Source organism: Doryrhamphus excisus, chromosome 4 (assembly GCF_030265055.1).
Source record: "Doryrhamphus excisus isolate RoL2022-K1 chromosome 4, RoL_Dexc_1.0, whole genome shotgun sequence".
Lineage (NCBI taxonomy): Eukaryota > Metazoa > Chordata > Actinopteri > Syngnathiformes > Syngnathidae > Doryrhamphus > Doryrhamphus excisus.
Genome location: NC_080469.1, coordinates 10,886,697 through 10,904,115, shown reverse-complemented (window position 1 = coordinate 10,904,115; position 17,419 = coordinate 10,886,697). Strand labels below are relative to the sequence as shown.

The 17,419-nt window shown below is 40.1% G+C and overlaps 1 protein-coding gene across 1 annotated transcript; it reads right to left on the bottom strand.

Annotated features, from left to right (window-relative positions):
• Positions 1 to 12,830: 12,830 nt before the first annotated feature.
• On the bottom strand, positions 12,831 to 17,321 carry f2r (coagulation factor II (thrombin) receptor). Its single transcript, XM_058071723.1, has 2 exons — positions 17,208 to 17,321; positions 12,831 to 16,624 (listed from the first exon to the last, which is right to left on the bottom strand). Exons 1-2 carry the CDS (start codon positions 17,281 to 17,283, stop codon positions 15,432 to 15,434), a joined length of 1,269 nt encoding a protein of 422 aa, XP_057927706.1. The 5' UTR covers positions 17,284 to 17,321; the 3' UTR covers positions 12,831 to 15,431.
• Between the last annotated feature and the right edge of the window lie 98 nt (positions 17,322 to 17,419).

Genomic DNA, 17,419 nt, shown 5'->3' with positions numbered 1-17,419 from the left:
GTGCTGGGTGGATGCATGGGTACATATTGAATGACACTACATTGCACCTTTTTAAAATGTTTATATCATATAGTCAATTTCAGCACCTTCCGTGGCAACCATTCTGAGAAATACTTTAAGGCATGTCCTGACTGTGTACTCGTCGTCGCCCAAACAACAATTACACCTCAGAGAATTCCTGAAGGGGGACCCGAAAAAGGCGGAGTCTTCTTCCTCTTATGTAAGTGTACATTTGACTTGCACTATTTATTCCACCCCAAAAGGAGTTTAATTGTGACATCATAAGCGTATCTCTGTGTTCAACAGCGAGGACTGGAAGTGTAGATGCTGCTCAACTGGAGATTTTCAAGAAACAGGCTGCATGCCTCAACTTCACCAAAGAGTTGCACTTTGGAGACAACACAGGTAAGATACTTCCTATTGTGTTCCAACACAATCACACGTAACCTGTAAGGCTCCTGTCTCTTCTAGATCTGTGTCCAGAAGCGGGCCAACAATAAAACAAAAACATCCAAGAGACAAAGACTACAACAAGCACCTTTACATCACGTCTATCCTCAGAGAGATACTGTAGATAAATGTGTGTGTGTGTGTGTTTGAAGTCTTATTGCTTGTTACAGAGCTTCTAACTTGCAATATATACAGATGACCCAATAAATGAAATAATACAATAATACTGATCCTTAATTCAAATGATATACAGTTATAATGACAGATTTTATATATAATATCAATAATAGTATGTAAATAATAATACAATAATATAATATTTACAAAAATAAAATTTTATGTATTGTAATAAGTCGGAAAAAATTACGTAAATCAAAAGTCAATATTGTACTTTACAATATTGTTTGCTTTTTGAAAAGATTAAAAACACAACTACTATTTCTGGTATATTTATACACTGAGCAGTTTACACTGAGATGGCATGAAGGATTGAAATGGTCTACAGCCAATCAGGACGCAGAAGACAATAAGCGGTGCTGACAGAAGAGGGAGAAGAGAGAGAGAGAGAGCGACACTGCCATCTGTGCTAAAGCACAGAACTACAACACTCACCTTTCCACAATGCAATTCTTCTTAAAGGGCCAGGCTCAAAGCAGAGCAGTTCCTTGGCCATGGTTGCCGGGCACGGCAATGATTAATTCAGCTGCCCACTAGAGGGAGGTCATGCTTACTCAATAAATGCATTAGGGAAATAAGTTAAAACTACTCGTCTTGTACATTTCTTAGCTACCTTTTCAGTGTTAAGTTGCTGTGTGATAATTTTAGCGTTCTATCACAGGTGAGAGCATGAGTCATACTGTTTTCCTAAATAATGACGTCCTGTGATTTCTGATGGGTTCCTATGGTTTGATGAACTCGTTGTGAGTTCCCTTATTACCATAATTGGTTGCTGCCAAGAAAGAGCTACCGTTTCCTCACTGACTAGTGAGCAGGTACATGATTTAAATAATTAGTAGTAGTGCTGAAAGAAAGGAGCTGTCACAAGATTAGAACATAGTCATAAATTGGTGCCACTGTTGTATGAGTTCAAGGTTTGACAAAAACACTGGAAATTACGGTAATTGTTTCTCTGTTTAAATTTCTTGAAGGACTTACAATGATCACTTCCATCACTTTGTTCTTTGAGCTTAACAGGCCAACTCAATACTGCATGGTACACACTAACTTGGTTTCATGGGATTATGTGTAGTTTGTTTTGCTTTAAGGCCAAATCAGGGCACACTCAAACAAGGCCAGGTTTCACTAACCCCTTGTGCATTTATTGAGTAAGCATGACCTCCCTCTAGTGGACAGAGGCAGCTGAATGTATCATTGCTGTGCTCGGCAGCCATGGCCAAGGAACTTCTCTGCTGGGAAGATATTATGAGAAGTTAAAATAGTTGAAATTTCAGAAAAAAAGTGGCATGATTGATCACTGACAGTACAACCAGTGAGTAATGTCACCACACGGTGTCTCATTGGACACATACAGCCTCAGACAACAGTTTTTTTTTTTTTCTGCAAAATCAAATCAAATTAATTTTTCTGGTTCTAGAAAATTCTTGCTTGATCCTGTGCACCAATCTTCAAGGATCCTCAGTGAGTGATGACAGGACAAATATATTGTATGATTGCTACTATATCAGTCCAGATATACAGTGCAGTGATGCCTTGCTCCATCACGGTTCACCTTTCTCACACTCACTGTCTTTGAGCCTGGCCCTTTAAGAAGAATTGCATTGTGGAAAGGTATGTGTTGTAGTTCTGTGCTTATGCACAGATGGCAGTGTATATATCTCTCTCTCTTTTCTCTCTTCTGTCTGCACCACCCATTGCGTCCTGATTGGCTGTAGGCCATTTCAATCCTTCATGCCATCTCAGTGTAAACTGTTCAGGATATAAATATACCATAAATAATAGTTGTGTTTTTAATCTTTTTCGAAAAGCAAACAATATTGTGAAGTACAATATTGACCTTTGGTTTATTTTTTTCAGATTTATTGCAATACATACCATTTTATTATATTATTGTATTATTATTTAAATACTATTATTGATATTATATATAAAATCTGTCGTTATAATTGTATATCATTTGAATTAAGGTTCAATATGATTGTATTATTTCATTTATTGGGTCATCTGTATACGTATATTGCAAGTTAGAAGCTCTGTAACAAGCAATAAGACTTCAAACACACACACACACATTTATCTACAGTATCTCTCTGAGGATAGACGTGATGTAAAGGTGCTTGTTGTAGTCTTTGTCTCTTGGATGTTTTTGTTTTATTGTTGGCCCGCGTCTGGACACAAATCTAGAAGAGAGAGGAGCCTTACAGGTTACGTGTGATTGTGTCGGAACACAATAGGAAGTATCTTACCTGTGTTGTCTCCAAAGTGCAACTCTTTGGTGAAGTTGAGGCATGCAGCCTGTTTCTTGAAAATCTCCAGTTGAGCAGCATCTACACTTCCAGTCCTCGCTGTTGAACACAGAGATACGCTTATGATGTCACAATGAACCCATTAAGCTCATTTTGGGGTGGAATAAATAGTGCAAGTCAAATGTACACTTACTTAAGAGGAAGAGGCCTCTGCCTTTTACGGGTCCCCCTTCAGGAATTCTCGGTGTAGTGTGGGCGATGACGAGTAGGCAGTCAGGACATGACTTAAAGTATTTCTCAGTATGATGGTCACGGGAGGTGCTGAAATTGGCTATATGATATAAGATACTATATTTGATATGTGGTGTCATTCAATATGTACCAATTACCAGTCAATCCCAGATCACATGGAAACAAACAACTGTTCACACCAATAGTCCTGGAATGCAACACTAAGCTATCAATACCATATCAGATCTATTAGAATTACCTTCAACCGTTGGAGAGCTTGTAAAAGTTGCAGTAACGTTTTCAGGAGTACATTTTCCAGCTCTTGTAAGGAGAAAGCAAAATAATTGTTATTATTCTGTGATGTAATTTGTTTAAAAGATGAAATCAGAGTGAATAAATAAATCACTACATTTTGTCTCTCCATGTAATTCCAAAAGTATCAGTGTTGGGTACAGGTGAGAATTCAAGCCAGGAGCTCATAAATGTTTTAATTTCCTTCAGGAATTCATCATTGTCTGATGTTTCAACATAATAGATCCATTTTCCAGATATCTATGGACACAAACACACATTGAAAAATACAAGACTATGTTTTCAGGGAAATGGAAAGCAGCTTTAATACCGAATGAGACGACATACCTGGCTGCGGTTGGCCAAGGGAACAAGAAGCTCTTCACAGCTGGGATCAGATGCAGTAGTCAGAGAGGAGAGCGCCAGCAGACCTAAACATAAATGATAAAACATGATGAGATTTTTGCTGATAATTGGACAACACCATGCAGAGAACAGGAGGACTGGAAGAGGCCAGGTTACATATTATGAGGAAGAGGCAAACAAGGACTTGGGACCTGGACCGAAGAGGAATATTGACAAAATCTGTTGACTGGTTCAATGGGATGATGTTTAGTTGGGTTTGTGTTGAGGCCATATCAGGATGCAGTCCAATAAGGTCAGGTTTCACTAACCCCCTTGTGACACTGAGAGCTGTCCCTGAAGTGTGCTGAGTCATTCCGAGAGCTACATGTGCAACATATTTTCTCCTGAACAGATTGTATGTTGCGTATGTGCATTATTTAAACTTTAAAAGGGGGGCGCAGCAAAAAACATTTGGCAACCACTGGATGAACTAGTGACTCCAAATTGTCCATAGGTATGAATGTGAATATCAATTGTTGTTTATCTACATGTGCCCTGCAATTGGCTGGTAACAAGTCTGCCTCAAAAGCAAGCTATGGTAGGTTCCAGCATACCTCTATGACCATAATGAGGACAAGTGAAAATATTGCGTAGAAACTACTGCTCCATCACACTGAGAGTAGGAAGACTGTCATTGGATGCAAAAAAGAGGACCAATTATACAACATGAGAGAGAGATAAACATGATTATGCAAGCAAGGAATTCGGACCAGGACCCGAGAGAAATATTGGCAACTTCTGTTTCTTAACTTTGATTGGTTTAATGGATGGGTTGGTTTAATGTCTGTTCAAATAATATCTACCATCTTTCTTCATGTGTATTCATTTCAACAATTTAGCCATGCAGAGCAATTCTGCAATTTGCTATTGCAGCTCCTGCTCCTGGATTACTGCTACAGCTTGAATTCTAATTTCATTTCAACCCAAAGTGGTAAACAACCGAGGTAAATGAGCTTTCTACATCAACCATTCATTTGAACGGTGCCATCACAGTATGATTGGACGAGAAATTGGCTTTGTTAACACCGTTTGCTGCTCTGTCAAGCATCGGCTCATTCTTGTAAAATGGTTATATGGATTTCTTGTTATGAAGTTGTATGACATCCCCATCAGTGACTTACTTATGGCTCTGGACGCTCGGTTTTACAGAGTTTTTTTCTAATCTTGACTTCCTTATATGGGCTCCAGACTGCCTGCACTCAGTAAAAGCAGACCTACGAATACGGAAGTCCTCAGGAGCGCTTAGAAGTGTAACCAATCACAGCGTACCCAGAGGAGGGCCGGGGTAGACTAAATTAAACAGCCTGTTTGGGTCAGAAGCAGGAAGTCCATGAAAACACTGCGGAAGGAGGTGCTGAATCTGGAAGCACTAGGTTATCCTGCTCTATACTAGTCCACAAGTCCATACAAAGCACAGAAAATGAACATAATAGGTCCCATTTGAGGTTGTCCCTTCTGTTTTGTCCCCACCAGCCCCCACCACTCTCCACACTGATCAGTACAGACACTGGAACAGATTGCATTTGACAAAAGAACAAAATGGTTGCTAACCTTGCATGAGTTGCCTGTCCACATGGGAATGTTTTTCAGGTCAAAAGTGTTTTGGTACTTCATATTTTAGCATTTCAACGGTGTCGTGAGTGCACTGAAACATTAGTTTTTTAATGACGTCCAGAGTGACAAAATCTGGCAAAGCCGCCTCATCATCTCCGTCATGTGACCAGAAGTGACCGGTTGTGTACTGCTGCCAGAAAACCAATATAATATGTAAATATTTACACTGGAATGACTAATAGTCAACATTCCCCTGATATATTTTTTGTCATATACGCCAAAGTGACTTGCAAAAGTAATTCCACTTTGCCATGAGTCCAGACAAGTGAAAGTACGCCTTTAAGTTCAATCTGTACACCTTATATGTATAGTACATTACTTTCACCCAGTCATCTGTTCCCATGTGGACATGACTATTTACTGATCCGACACATAGAAAATGGATGGATGAATGCATTTTTTTTTCAACAAAAGATAATTCAGAGTGTACCCATGTGGACAAGTCAATCTCGGATAAGAGACAAAATTTGTTAACAGTCCATTCAGGTCCAGGTCCGAAGTCCTTTCTTGCATAACCATATCTGTGACTCTAATGCTATATATTTGGTCCCCTTTCTTGCAGTATCCACAGGCAGTCTTTGTGGTCTCAGCAATTCATCATGTTTGTTCACCTTTGTTTAGGCCTGCTGGCTCTGTCCGCTGTGACTACGGCATCTGATCCCACCTGTGATGAGCTTGTGAAACCTATGACGGATCGGAACTTGGTATATTTTTTCACATTTGACCAGAAAATGTAGAAGAACTCTATTTTTTCCTCATGTGCTTCTTTTATTTGTGCATTTATGTCCGTAGTTATCTGGAAAATGGCTTGCCCATGCTGGGACAACAGACAATGAAGATTTCATGACTGAGCTTAAAAAAATGACCAACTCCTGGATTCAGTTCACCATTGTCCCTGACAGTGATAGCGTCTCGATGAAATGGGCAGACAAAATGTGACTTCTCTTTTTACGATCAAATTTTACACACAATGGGTAACATAATATTAATGGTTTACTTTTCCCTCACTAGAGATGGAAAATGCACGTATGAAAACGCAAGTTCATCTTTTCCACGAGATGCTGCAACAGTTGAAAGTAAGTGTATTCTAATAGATTGGACCTGATATTCATAGTGTAATGCTCTACATAGCTCACATAGTCAACATGGAATCCACTCCTAATTGTTAATTGGTAATTGTTTGAATTCTGTAAAGCACTTTGCGTTGCATGTCTTTGCAGGAAAAGTGCTATACAAATAAAGTTGATTTGATTTGATTTGATCCTATTGTATGATCTTTGGTGTGAACAGTTATCTGTTTGTATGAGTTCTGAGACTGATTGAAAGCTACCTCTTTATATTTAACAGGTCAGTACAGCACCCCTGATGAGGACCATTCCGAGAAATATCTGCAAACATGTCCTGACTGCCTCCTTCTTGTTGACCACATGACTGCGAAGATTCCTAATTTGAACCCCATAAAAGGCAGATTCCTCTTCCTTTTAAGTGAGTCTTGTTTCATACTAATTAGTCCCACAAATATGATGTCGTCATAAGATTGTCTCTATGTGAAATAGCGAGGACTACAACTGTGGATGATGCTCAGCTGGAGGTTTTCAAGAAACAGGCCGCATGCCTCAATTTCACTAAAGAGATTCTCTTTGGAGATAACACAGGTACGAGGTTTCCTATTCTGTCTCACTTTGACACAATCACATGTGACCTGTAAGGCTTCTCTCTCTTCCAGATCTGTGCCCAGAAGAGGTCCAACAATAGAATAAAACATCCTAAAGACAAAGACTAGACTTACTAGACTAAGACTTGCCTCCTAAGTCTTAATGATTGTTACAGATGTAATCATGTTTGTTTCTTTGGTTGTAACAGATTAAAAAGACAACTGGCTCTATTGTCTGATGTGTTTTATGGATACAAAGTCAAATATTTACTAGTATTTTGACATGCTTGGACATTGAAACTTAAGTTAAACATGTGGCAGTTTTTGTTTGAGAACCTCTGTCCAGAGTACTGTGAACTTTGGGTCCAAATAATCCCCGATATTCATTCACTCATTTTCTACCGCTTATCCTCAAGAGGGTCGCGGGGGTGCTGGAGCCTATCCCAGCTGTGTTCGGGCGAGAGGCGGGGTAAACCCTGGACTGGTTGCCAGCCAATCACAGGACACATATAGACAAACAACCATTCACACTCACATTCATACCTATGGACAATTTGGAGTCACCCAAAGACAGCTGGGATAGGCTCCAGCACCCTCCGCGACCCTCGTGAGGAAAAAGCAGTAGAAAATGAATGAATGAATGAATGAATGAATGAATGAAATAGGTGAATGTGTTATAGCCACTATTGAAGCCACTGTTGATAGTAAAATAACTTGTTTGGCCCCTGATTCTGTGCTTGTGTTGCTTCTTCTGAGTGTTTGTGTGTATAAGTTGACCAAAAGGATGCCTGCAGAATAAAAGACCCAGAGGTCCTGCTATTCATACACTGCCAGCTCGCAGTTATATAACTAAATAAATAGGCCACAATGTCCCCTGGTGGCTGGACCTGAAATGTGAAGTGCTCCTCTTCCTTGGGACATGTGTGTGTTCCAGCCCACTGTTACACAACACATCATTGAGGGGGGGAACTTGCAGCAGCCTCCCTGACATCAGTGAGCTCTGTGGTGGGTGATCTGCTATCTTCAGCCATGTCTGCACGGTTGCTGGTTGTTGTGCTGGCGTTCACCTCTCTGTGTGCTGCATCCTCTGAACCTGACTGCAAAGAGCTGGTGAAACCTCTGTTACTGGATGACCACAGCCCTGTAAGTACGTGTGTCAACATATCTCGATATCAGTCGGTATACGTATTATGGCACTTTGATCCTTTTTAGTATTTTATTTTTTATTTCAAATTAATTACATTCCTAGAATCTTATTGATAAAATCAGCCATGCTCTCTCACATGTGATTATTATAATTCACTCACACATGTGACTCTAACAATAACAAAAAACTGGTGTAAAAATATCACGTTTAAAGATATGCCTTTATTTTATTTTTTTTCAAAATGAGTCAATGGATTTCAAACCCTATGGTTACATAACTGATTTTTTACTGAAAATAAAAAAATCATAAAATGAATTACGGTAAGTAGTATTCATGTTATTATAAGGCCTTGAGATGCTGTGTGCTGTGAAAGTATTACTGATATATATATATATATATATATATATATATATATATATATATATATATATATATATATATATATATATAATGGATATATTATGGAAGTTATTTTTTTTTTCAACAAAAAAAGTTATGGAACATAACATAAAATTATGGAACATAATTAATGTTATGCAGCATTAATATAGTATATATATATATATATATATATATATATATATATATATATATATATATATATATATATATATATATATATATATATATATATATATATATATATATATATATATATATATATTCAAAACTATGTACACATATAGCATTGACAGTATTTTGATATTTGGATGATTTTAACACTTTAATGATTCATGTAAATTAATGTTTAATGCTGCATAACATTAATTATGTTCCATAATTTTATGTTATGTTTCATAATTTTTTTGGTTGAAAAAAATAAAAATAATTTCCATTAAATATGTTTCAATGGGTATTAATTATTAGTATTAATTATAGTAGTAGCAGTAGTATTGTTATTGACAATAATAATAATGTTAATAACAATACATTATTATTAAGCCAAACGGTGGCCGAGTGGTTATTTCTGCTTGGGCATCTCTGTATGGAGTTTGTAAATTGTGATTAATCACAATATTGTTTATTCACATGGTGGTGTTTTTTTTTGTTCTGATAAACAGTGGATATTTTTCACTACATAATTAATGCATTAACCTGTGTGTTGTCAGGTCTTTGGGAAATGGATCCTCCATGTCGGCTCATGGGATGAGCCTGGCCTCAAGAACGACCTGGTGGTAGTGAACGCCTCATGGATAGAATTGTCTCCATCCTCACAGAACGGGGTCATCTCCCTCTACTGGGCTGACCGCCTGTAAGGACACCACTTTTCAGTCTTTGTTTCGTCATCATCAGATCTCCTTTCTCCAATCCAATCCAATCCACTTTATTTATATAGCACATTTTATAAACAGAGTTTCCAAAGTGCTGCACAGACGAGTAAAAATAAATAAATTTCTATCTCCACTTTCACCCTACAGGACTGATGATAAATGTCTTCAGGGATCAGCTGATGTTACCGTCACGGGAATGACCAGTCACGCCACCTGTAGGCATCGCCTCATATAATGACTCTCTCATGCATGTACAGATCCAAAAGTATTTGGAGTTTGTATGATTTTGGTCTTTATTCACCACCACAATGGATTTGAAACAAAGCAATCAAATGTGACCGAAGATGTGAGTGGTTTATGTAATATCCTTTTTTGGAATTTCGGTGGACAATCCATTTTCACAGGCTCAAAAGCATTCAGCATTCGACATAATCATACTGTAAATCTAACCATTGGTTTTAATTATTGGACAATGGATTATTGGACGATACTAAATAATTAAAATTTAGAAAAGAAATGGATAAATGAGCATTTATCACATTTACTTTTATTGAAGACGCTCGTTGGGAAAGACTACGAGGAGCAAACTTTGCGATGAGTTATTTCGTTAATCCAATAGTTTTCTGACCTTTTGTGATTTTGTAGTTGCACGCAGTAAACAATGCATGGGCCGTGAGTCCCCAACCCGTAGGATGCTTTATTTGGGCACTCCCTTCTGTGAAACGACACAGGACAAGGCTAACAAGGTGTGTCATGCTCAATGTTGTACGGAAACGGAAAAGACAGTGTATAAAAACTGGTAGCATTCAAAAACCCATATACCAGTACTACCAGTGGTTTGCAGGCCCTTTATATAACCTGAATGTTTACCTCCCATTTCCTTGACTTCTGTTTTTATTCACCTTTTCAGTTCCTGCAAGTTATTGCAAGAAGCAACTTGAGACTTTTTGTGTAACATCAAGAAGCAGCAAATGAAAGCCTGTAAATGCATCTCTTGGGAGGACTCTGGTTGTGTAATTAGGCCCCAAACATCACTTGCTACAATCATAATACACTTGAAACCTTTGAAAATGGATGTATTGTGTATAAAATATCTATAAATGGTAATGCTATATTTTTAACGTCTTCAAATTCAAAACCTTCACTTCAGTCACGTTAAATGTTTTATTATGGTGGTGAACAAATACTGCTGGACCTAAATGAATATCATTCCAAATGTATTTGGGTTGTTTTCTTCTTTACACAGTCAACATCAACAACCATACTTCCTATCATGAGGGCAAATACTACGAGACCTGCGCCGACTGCCTCTTTTCCGAAGACACCACCCTCCTGCCAGATGGCAAATCTTTGGGCCGATATCTTTTCCTCTTTAGTATGTTGCTCTTCTTTAATTGTGCAAACAACTGACTCACACAGAATTTTGGAAATTTTATGGAAAATATTTCTATAGTAGGCTGCACGGCGGACGAGTGGTATACGTGCAGGCCTCACAGCGAGGAGACTCGAGTTCCTCCCACATTCCAAAAACATGCTAGGTTAATTGGCGACTCTAAATTGTCCATAGGTATGAATGTGAGTGTGAATGGTTGTTTGTCTATATGTGCCCTGTGATTGGCTGGCGACCAGTCCAGGGTGAACCCCGCCTCTCGCCCAAACACAGCTGGGATAGGCTCCAGCACCCCCCACTACCCTTGTGAGGATATGCGGTAGAAAATGAATGAATGAATAGTTCCATAGTGTAGACAAAGAAAAATTTACTTCTATAGTGTGTGTGTCATACAAGATCAATGCAAAAACATTAAATGAATAGATCAATGAATATAATTGTATTGTATTATGAAAATTGTTTTACTGAAAAACAGTCAGTATCCAGAGCATCACTTACATGGGTGACATTTCCCGTGCATTGCTGCACAATGCTTTGATTTGATTTTAGAAAAATTCATAGGGATGTATACAACCTGGTCTGGATTGTATCAAATATATCAATTTAGTTCTAAAATTATGTAATTATCTTTGTATTGTTATCCTCATTAGCCATTTCTGTTCCTTCCTTTTCAAGCCCGAACTGGTCAACTCGAGCCATCCGAGTTGGAGACCTTCAAGAAACAGGCGGCCTGTCTTAACTTCCCTGCTGAGTACTACTTTATGGGCACAAGTGTGTTGTTTTTTCACCTTTGTATCACTTTACATGAAATACAAACCTACTTGCTGCATCATTTTTCTGTGCTTTGGTTTCAGATCTGTGCCCTGACAACAGGAAGACCGAGCCCCCTGCTTCTACAAACTAGAATGTGAAACATGTAGACAATATGTCATACTAACATACTAAATGTTCAAATGTGATCTTGTGCTAGTGATAACTTGTAGACCAAGTAAAAATGGTATAATTTGATGCTTTCAACATGCATACAAACATTGTTTTAGGGAGAAAATATTAGATTTAGGTGAATATACAAAATAAAACATTATTCACTCCTACCATGCAGTGGAAGTGCAATTTATCCAACTCCTCACTGTTCTTTACAGGAAACTTCCACAAAGACTGTTGCCGGGTAACATTGTCACCACAACCTACCCTTTGCTAGAAAAACAAGCCTTGTTACACAAGAGAAAAGTTTTCAGCGAATTCAAGAGGAGTCATGGCACTTCGCCCAGAGTCCTTTCAAGGCCGACAGAGGACTGCTGAGACGGTCATTCAGCACTCAGTGAAAGCATGATTATTCCCAATGTTCCTTGGTGCATTTACCGTGCAGAACACACCCTTTCTTTACCCCTTCCAGACATTTGCACACCCCTTTTTTTTTACACTTTGAGAGCCCCTCAGAGACAGCGGTGTTAGCCAGTAACACACTTTGTGGTGTGGCAGTGAGACATGACTGGTGTGCCTTTGGTTGCTTTTTTGTTGCCTCTCGCCACACTTTGTGGTGCTTCTGCACCGGACTGCAAGGATCTGGTCAAACCTTTCATGCCAGAGGATCCAAAACTGGTAAATGAAGTCATTTTATTGTATTATTTTGGTAGACATAGTACTGCATCAAAGATAACGCTCGGCTGTGACTATTAATCGCTGTGTTTATGATGCAACTAAATATCAGAGCCCGCTCTCAGTCTGTATTGTTGATCTTGCAGATATTTGGAAAATGGGTGTATGTGATGGGAGCTGGTGACCCCCTGTCGTACCATCAGGCATTGGAGTCTATGAAAAGCTCTTGGATTGACTTGTCCCCGACATCAGCGAGTCACATCGTGACACTGCGATGGGGTGATCGCTGCTTGTAAGTTACTTGATCGTTATTAGGAAACTCACAAACTTTAAAATGACATTTTGTAAAATGCTTTGTCCCACACAGCAATCGTTGTATTCTGGGTGAAGTCAATGCTACAGTTGTTGGACTTGCTACCATGTTTCGCAGTAAGTGGATGAGCAAAAATTACATACAGTGGGTTTGATTCCCTGCTCGGGCATCTGTGTGGAGTTTGCCTGTTCTCCCTGTGCATGTGTGGGTTTTCTCCAAGTACTCCAATTTCCTCCCATATTCCAAAAACATGCTAGGTTAATTGGCCACTCCAAATTGTCCATAGGTATGAATGTGAGTGTGAATGGTTGTTTGTCTATATGTGCCCTGTGATTGGCTGGCGACCAGTCCAAGGTGTACCCAGCCTCTCACCCAAAGACAGCTGGGATAGGTTCCAGCATTCATCTAGCTAGGAGTGGGTCAAAGGTGGGAGGAAGAGAAAGGAGGCTTTTTCTTCATGATTACAATTAAAAACTTCAAAACTGGCGAAGGTTTGCTGGTAATATATAATACTAGAAGGGCGGCACAGCAGTCGAGTGGTTAGCGCGCAGACCTTACAGCTACGAGACCAGTGTTCAATTCCACCCTCAGCCATCTCTGTGTGGAGTTTGCATGTTCTCCCCGTGCATGCGTGGGTTTTCTCCGGGTACTCCGGTTTCCTCCCACATTCCAAAAACATGCTAGGTTAATTGGCCACTCCAAATTGTCCATAGGTATGAATGTGAGTGTGAATGTTTGTTTGTCTATATGTGCCCTGCGACCAGTCCAGGGTGTACCCCGCCTCTCGCCCAAAGACAGCTGGGATAGGCTCCAGCGCCCCCGCGACCCTCGTAAGGAAAAAGAGGTAGAAAATGAATGAATATAATACTAGAGGGACACATATTACTGTTACAGCATCATTAAAAGTTTTATTTTATATAGGGATCAAAATTTGTTTATTCATTAAATAATTAATTGAGTGTTTCCAAAGAAAATCTAGCAGACCACAAAGGTCACATCCTGAGGACCTGTTCCGACTGCCTCCTGTGGACAGACACCTTCCGGAATGGTGACGTGACTGGTAGATTCATCCTGCAGTTCAGTAAGTCTGCACTTCTCTCATCCACCAATCAGTGGTATAGAATGTGACCTTTTAAAATAAATGCACTGTAATATCCAATTTTTCAGCAAGGAGCGGACAAATAGATCCCAAAGATGTTGAAGTGTTCCAAAAGCAAGTGGACTGTTTGAATTTTCCAGAGAAAATCCATAAATATGATGGAATAACAGGTCAGCGGGTCTTGGTGTTGCTTGCACGTTTTATGTATTTATTATACTTATTTATTCAAGTTACTAATAGATGGAGATTTTCTGTAAAACCTGTACAAATGTCTCTCTCACTCCTTCTGTTCCAGAGCTGTGTCCTGATGACAAGCAGACTGCAGAGTGAAAAAACGCTTAACACAGATACAGTAGCTGCTCAGACCAAACATACACTCTTAACATGTGTATTGTTTGGATAGACTATATTAGACCTTGTCCGGTGCAACAATGTAACTGAACCACATGTCATTAAAGTGACATTAACATGCTGCCCAGTCTTGAACATGCGCACAGTCATTGGACGAGTCACACATTAAATATGGCCACATACAAACTGTATCTATATATAATGTTGGGCAGATTAGTGAAAATAATGAGAAAATAAAATAATGGTGCATGCGATTGAAATTCTTTGGTTCAGTTGTGTGAGTGTGCATGATGTGTTGCATTAAGGCATGAAATAGTTAAAAAAAATGGTGTCCAGACAGCGGTGAAAGCTTATCTTCCATGTCAGACGTAATGAATGCCCATTCATACATCCATCTTCTACCGCTTATCCTCACCAGGGTCATGGGTATGCTGGAGCCTATCCCAGCTGTCTCTGGGCGAGAGGCAGGGTACATAATGAATGTAGCAGATGAAAATATTGCTTCTTACAGTTAGCAAGGTGTGTCCAGTCTAAAGCCAGGCTTGCCTGTACCCTTTTAAAGCGGCTATATCACCATGGTAACTTGGACTGAGGTTATGAGTTTAGAATAGCCTATGAAAACGCTTCGGTTTAACTTCATTCTGAGATGGCATCACCATTTATTGACGTGGCGGACGTGAGAGCAAGTATAATTTGAGCTGCACCACAGCGTGAGTGGCTACTTTGAGGCAAAACATACATACAATTTGCTTCCATTGGCATATTTTTGGAGTAAAAATATGGCAAATTCATCCACAAAATAGCATGAATTGTTAATACATATTTGAACACCGTGATAGAGTGAAGTCACTGAATTCAAAGTGGCGAGGGACGACTCTACCCTTGTTTTCCCTCACCGTCTGCAACTGAATGAAAATTGTTTACCTATGTCATAACTCCCATGAGACTTGGCAGAGGTCCTTCATATCTTTCAACCTTGGCGGAGGTCTACTGACTTTGAATAAAGGTCCTATTCTGTTCACCAGACTGTGCAACTGCTAAAAGTAAAGACTAATCCAGCCAATGTTTATACAACAAAATGCAGATAATATATGAAATATAGAAACAAACACCAAAACTTGATATAGTAAATGAATTATCTGATGTGTCCCAATTTCTTTCCTTGTTACACACTACTAAGACATACATCATTTTTAAGTGTCCAACATGCTGTACTGGCCCCCCGGGCCACTTTGAACAACCTCCATCTTGCACGACCTGCTGCTGGTTCGGGTGCTCTCTGTGCGCAAGCTGCTCGTCAACTGATGCGGTCCCCCGCGTCCAAACAGCGCCGCTACCCGTTTCCTGCACTGAGATGACCCGAAATAGTAAATAAGGGGGTCCAGGCAGCAGCTGAGGGTGCCTACACATGTAGCGAGCAGGTAGGCCCTGTAGGATGTGTCACTGGACTTCTGAGCGACCTCGACATAGTGGACCATGAGGATGATGTTAGCTGGGGTGAAGCACACCACAAACACCACCAGCACGATGACCGCCATGACTACCGCTCGAGTCTTTTTGGTGCGGTTCTCGATGTTGGAGGCTGCCAAGGCCTGGATAATGCGCACGTAGCACACCACAGTGATGATAAGAGGAATGAAGAAGAACACAGAACAGTAGATAGGGAAGAAGTATCGATAATAAGCTTTTAGCTCTTCTGCATCTTGCACGTCATGGCAAGTGGTGATGTGCAGGTGGGGCAGGTGTGCAGTTTGACCTGCGGCTAAGAGAGGTGCCGCCCCGGCGAGGGCCAGCAGCCACATGGCGGCACAAACTGCCCATGCCGTCTGAGACCTGCGCCACGTCAGCGAGTTCATGGGGTAGACGACAGCCAGGAGGCGGTCGAGGCTGATGCACGCCATTAGCAAGACAGAGCAGTACATGTTGCAGTAGAAGGCCGCCGTCACCACACTGCACATGAAGGGGCCATAGGTCCAGTTGTTGCCATGGTAATGGTAGACCATCTTGAAAGGAAGGAGCAGGCCAAAAAGCAGGTCAGCAGAGGCTAGGTTCAACATGTAGATGACAGCAGGCTTCCTGGGACGGACGGGATGCACAAAAATCACGGCAGCGACAAGGTTGAGGGGTACACTGATGATGAAGACAAAGGTGTACACAGTTGGGACGAAGGCGGTCGACAGGCAACCCTTCAGGAAAAGCTTAGCCTCCTCCGAGACAAAGTACTGCTTGCGATGAGGATGCGGGCTGTGATGTCTTCTCACCGGCTCTGCCTGGGACAAGGAGCCAGAACCTGGGTCATCATTGTATAGCACAGACAAGTCTAAGTAGTCCACATCGTCTTCTCTCAGAGGGCGGCCAGAGAAGGTCCGCAGGAAAGGCTCTGAGGCTTTGATGAAGCACACAAAAACATAAAATCAATGATGGCTCCAATGTTCATTTATTTGATGATGTGAACACACAAAAGAAGTAAGACAGCAGATAACACACGAGAAAGAACAATCAAGTGTAATTCACATTTAGCTTGACACAACTGCCATGCCAGAACCATTCATGGGACACTTCATTAGGTACACCTGAACAATCTAATGAGCACACACACAAGAACAGTTAAAACACGATTATGCTCTTGTTTTGAGAGGCAATAATTTATTTAACTATATTATTACTATGATGAAATATATTAAGCTGTATAGGAAGCAGTATATTTACAAGCCAACGATGCATGCTTATCTGGTGATAAATCATTGATGTATCATTTAAGTAAATTAAAATAGGCAGAATGTTATTCTCTTAAATGCCATCACATTATGCTGACAGACCAAACACTATGTGTAGCTGAATAGCAGTGTAAGCTATAGAATTATATTTACATTACCCCTTTAACCTCACCCAGTAGGAAATGACCACTTGGGCATTTTTGTTTTGCTTTGTTCATGTCTGTATTTACATACAAATATTAAAATACTTACCATTATGGGTGCCAAGTGCTGAGTTGTAAATACAAAACATCACCAACAGCCAAAATGATGGGTTAACTGTGGCCATATTTCCTCAAAGTGGTTTTGGAGTTACTTTGCAAGGAGTCCAGCAGTCTGTTTATCAGTATGCCAACAGTGTTATAATACTGCAGTCAGGGTGCTGTCACGCCCCCTTGACTCCTCCTCAGCAGAATTGGTCATTT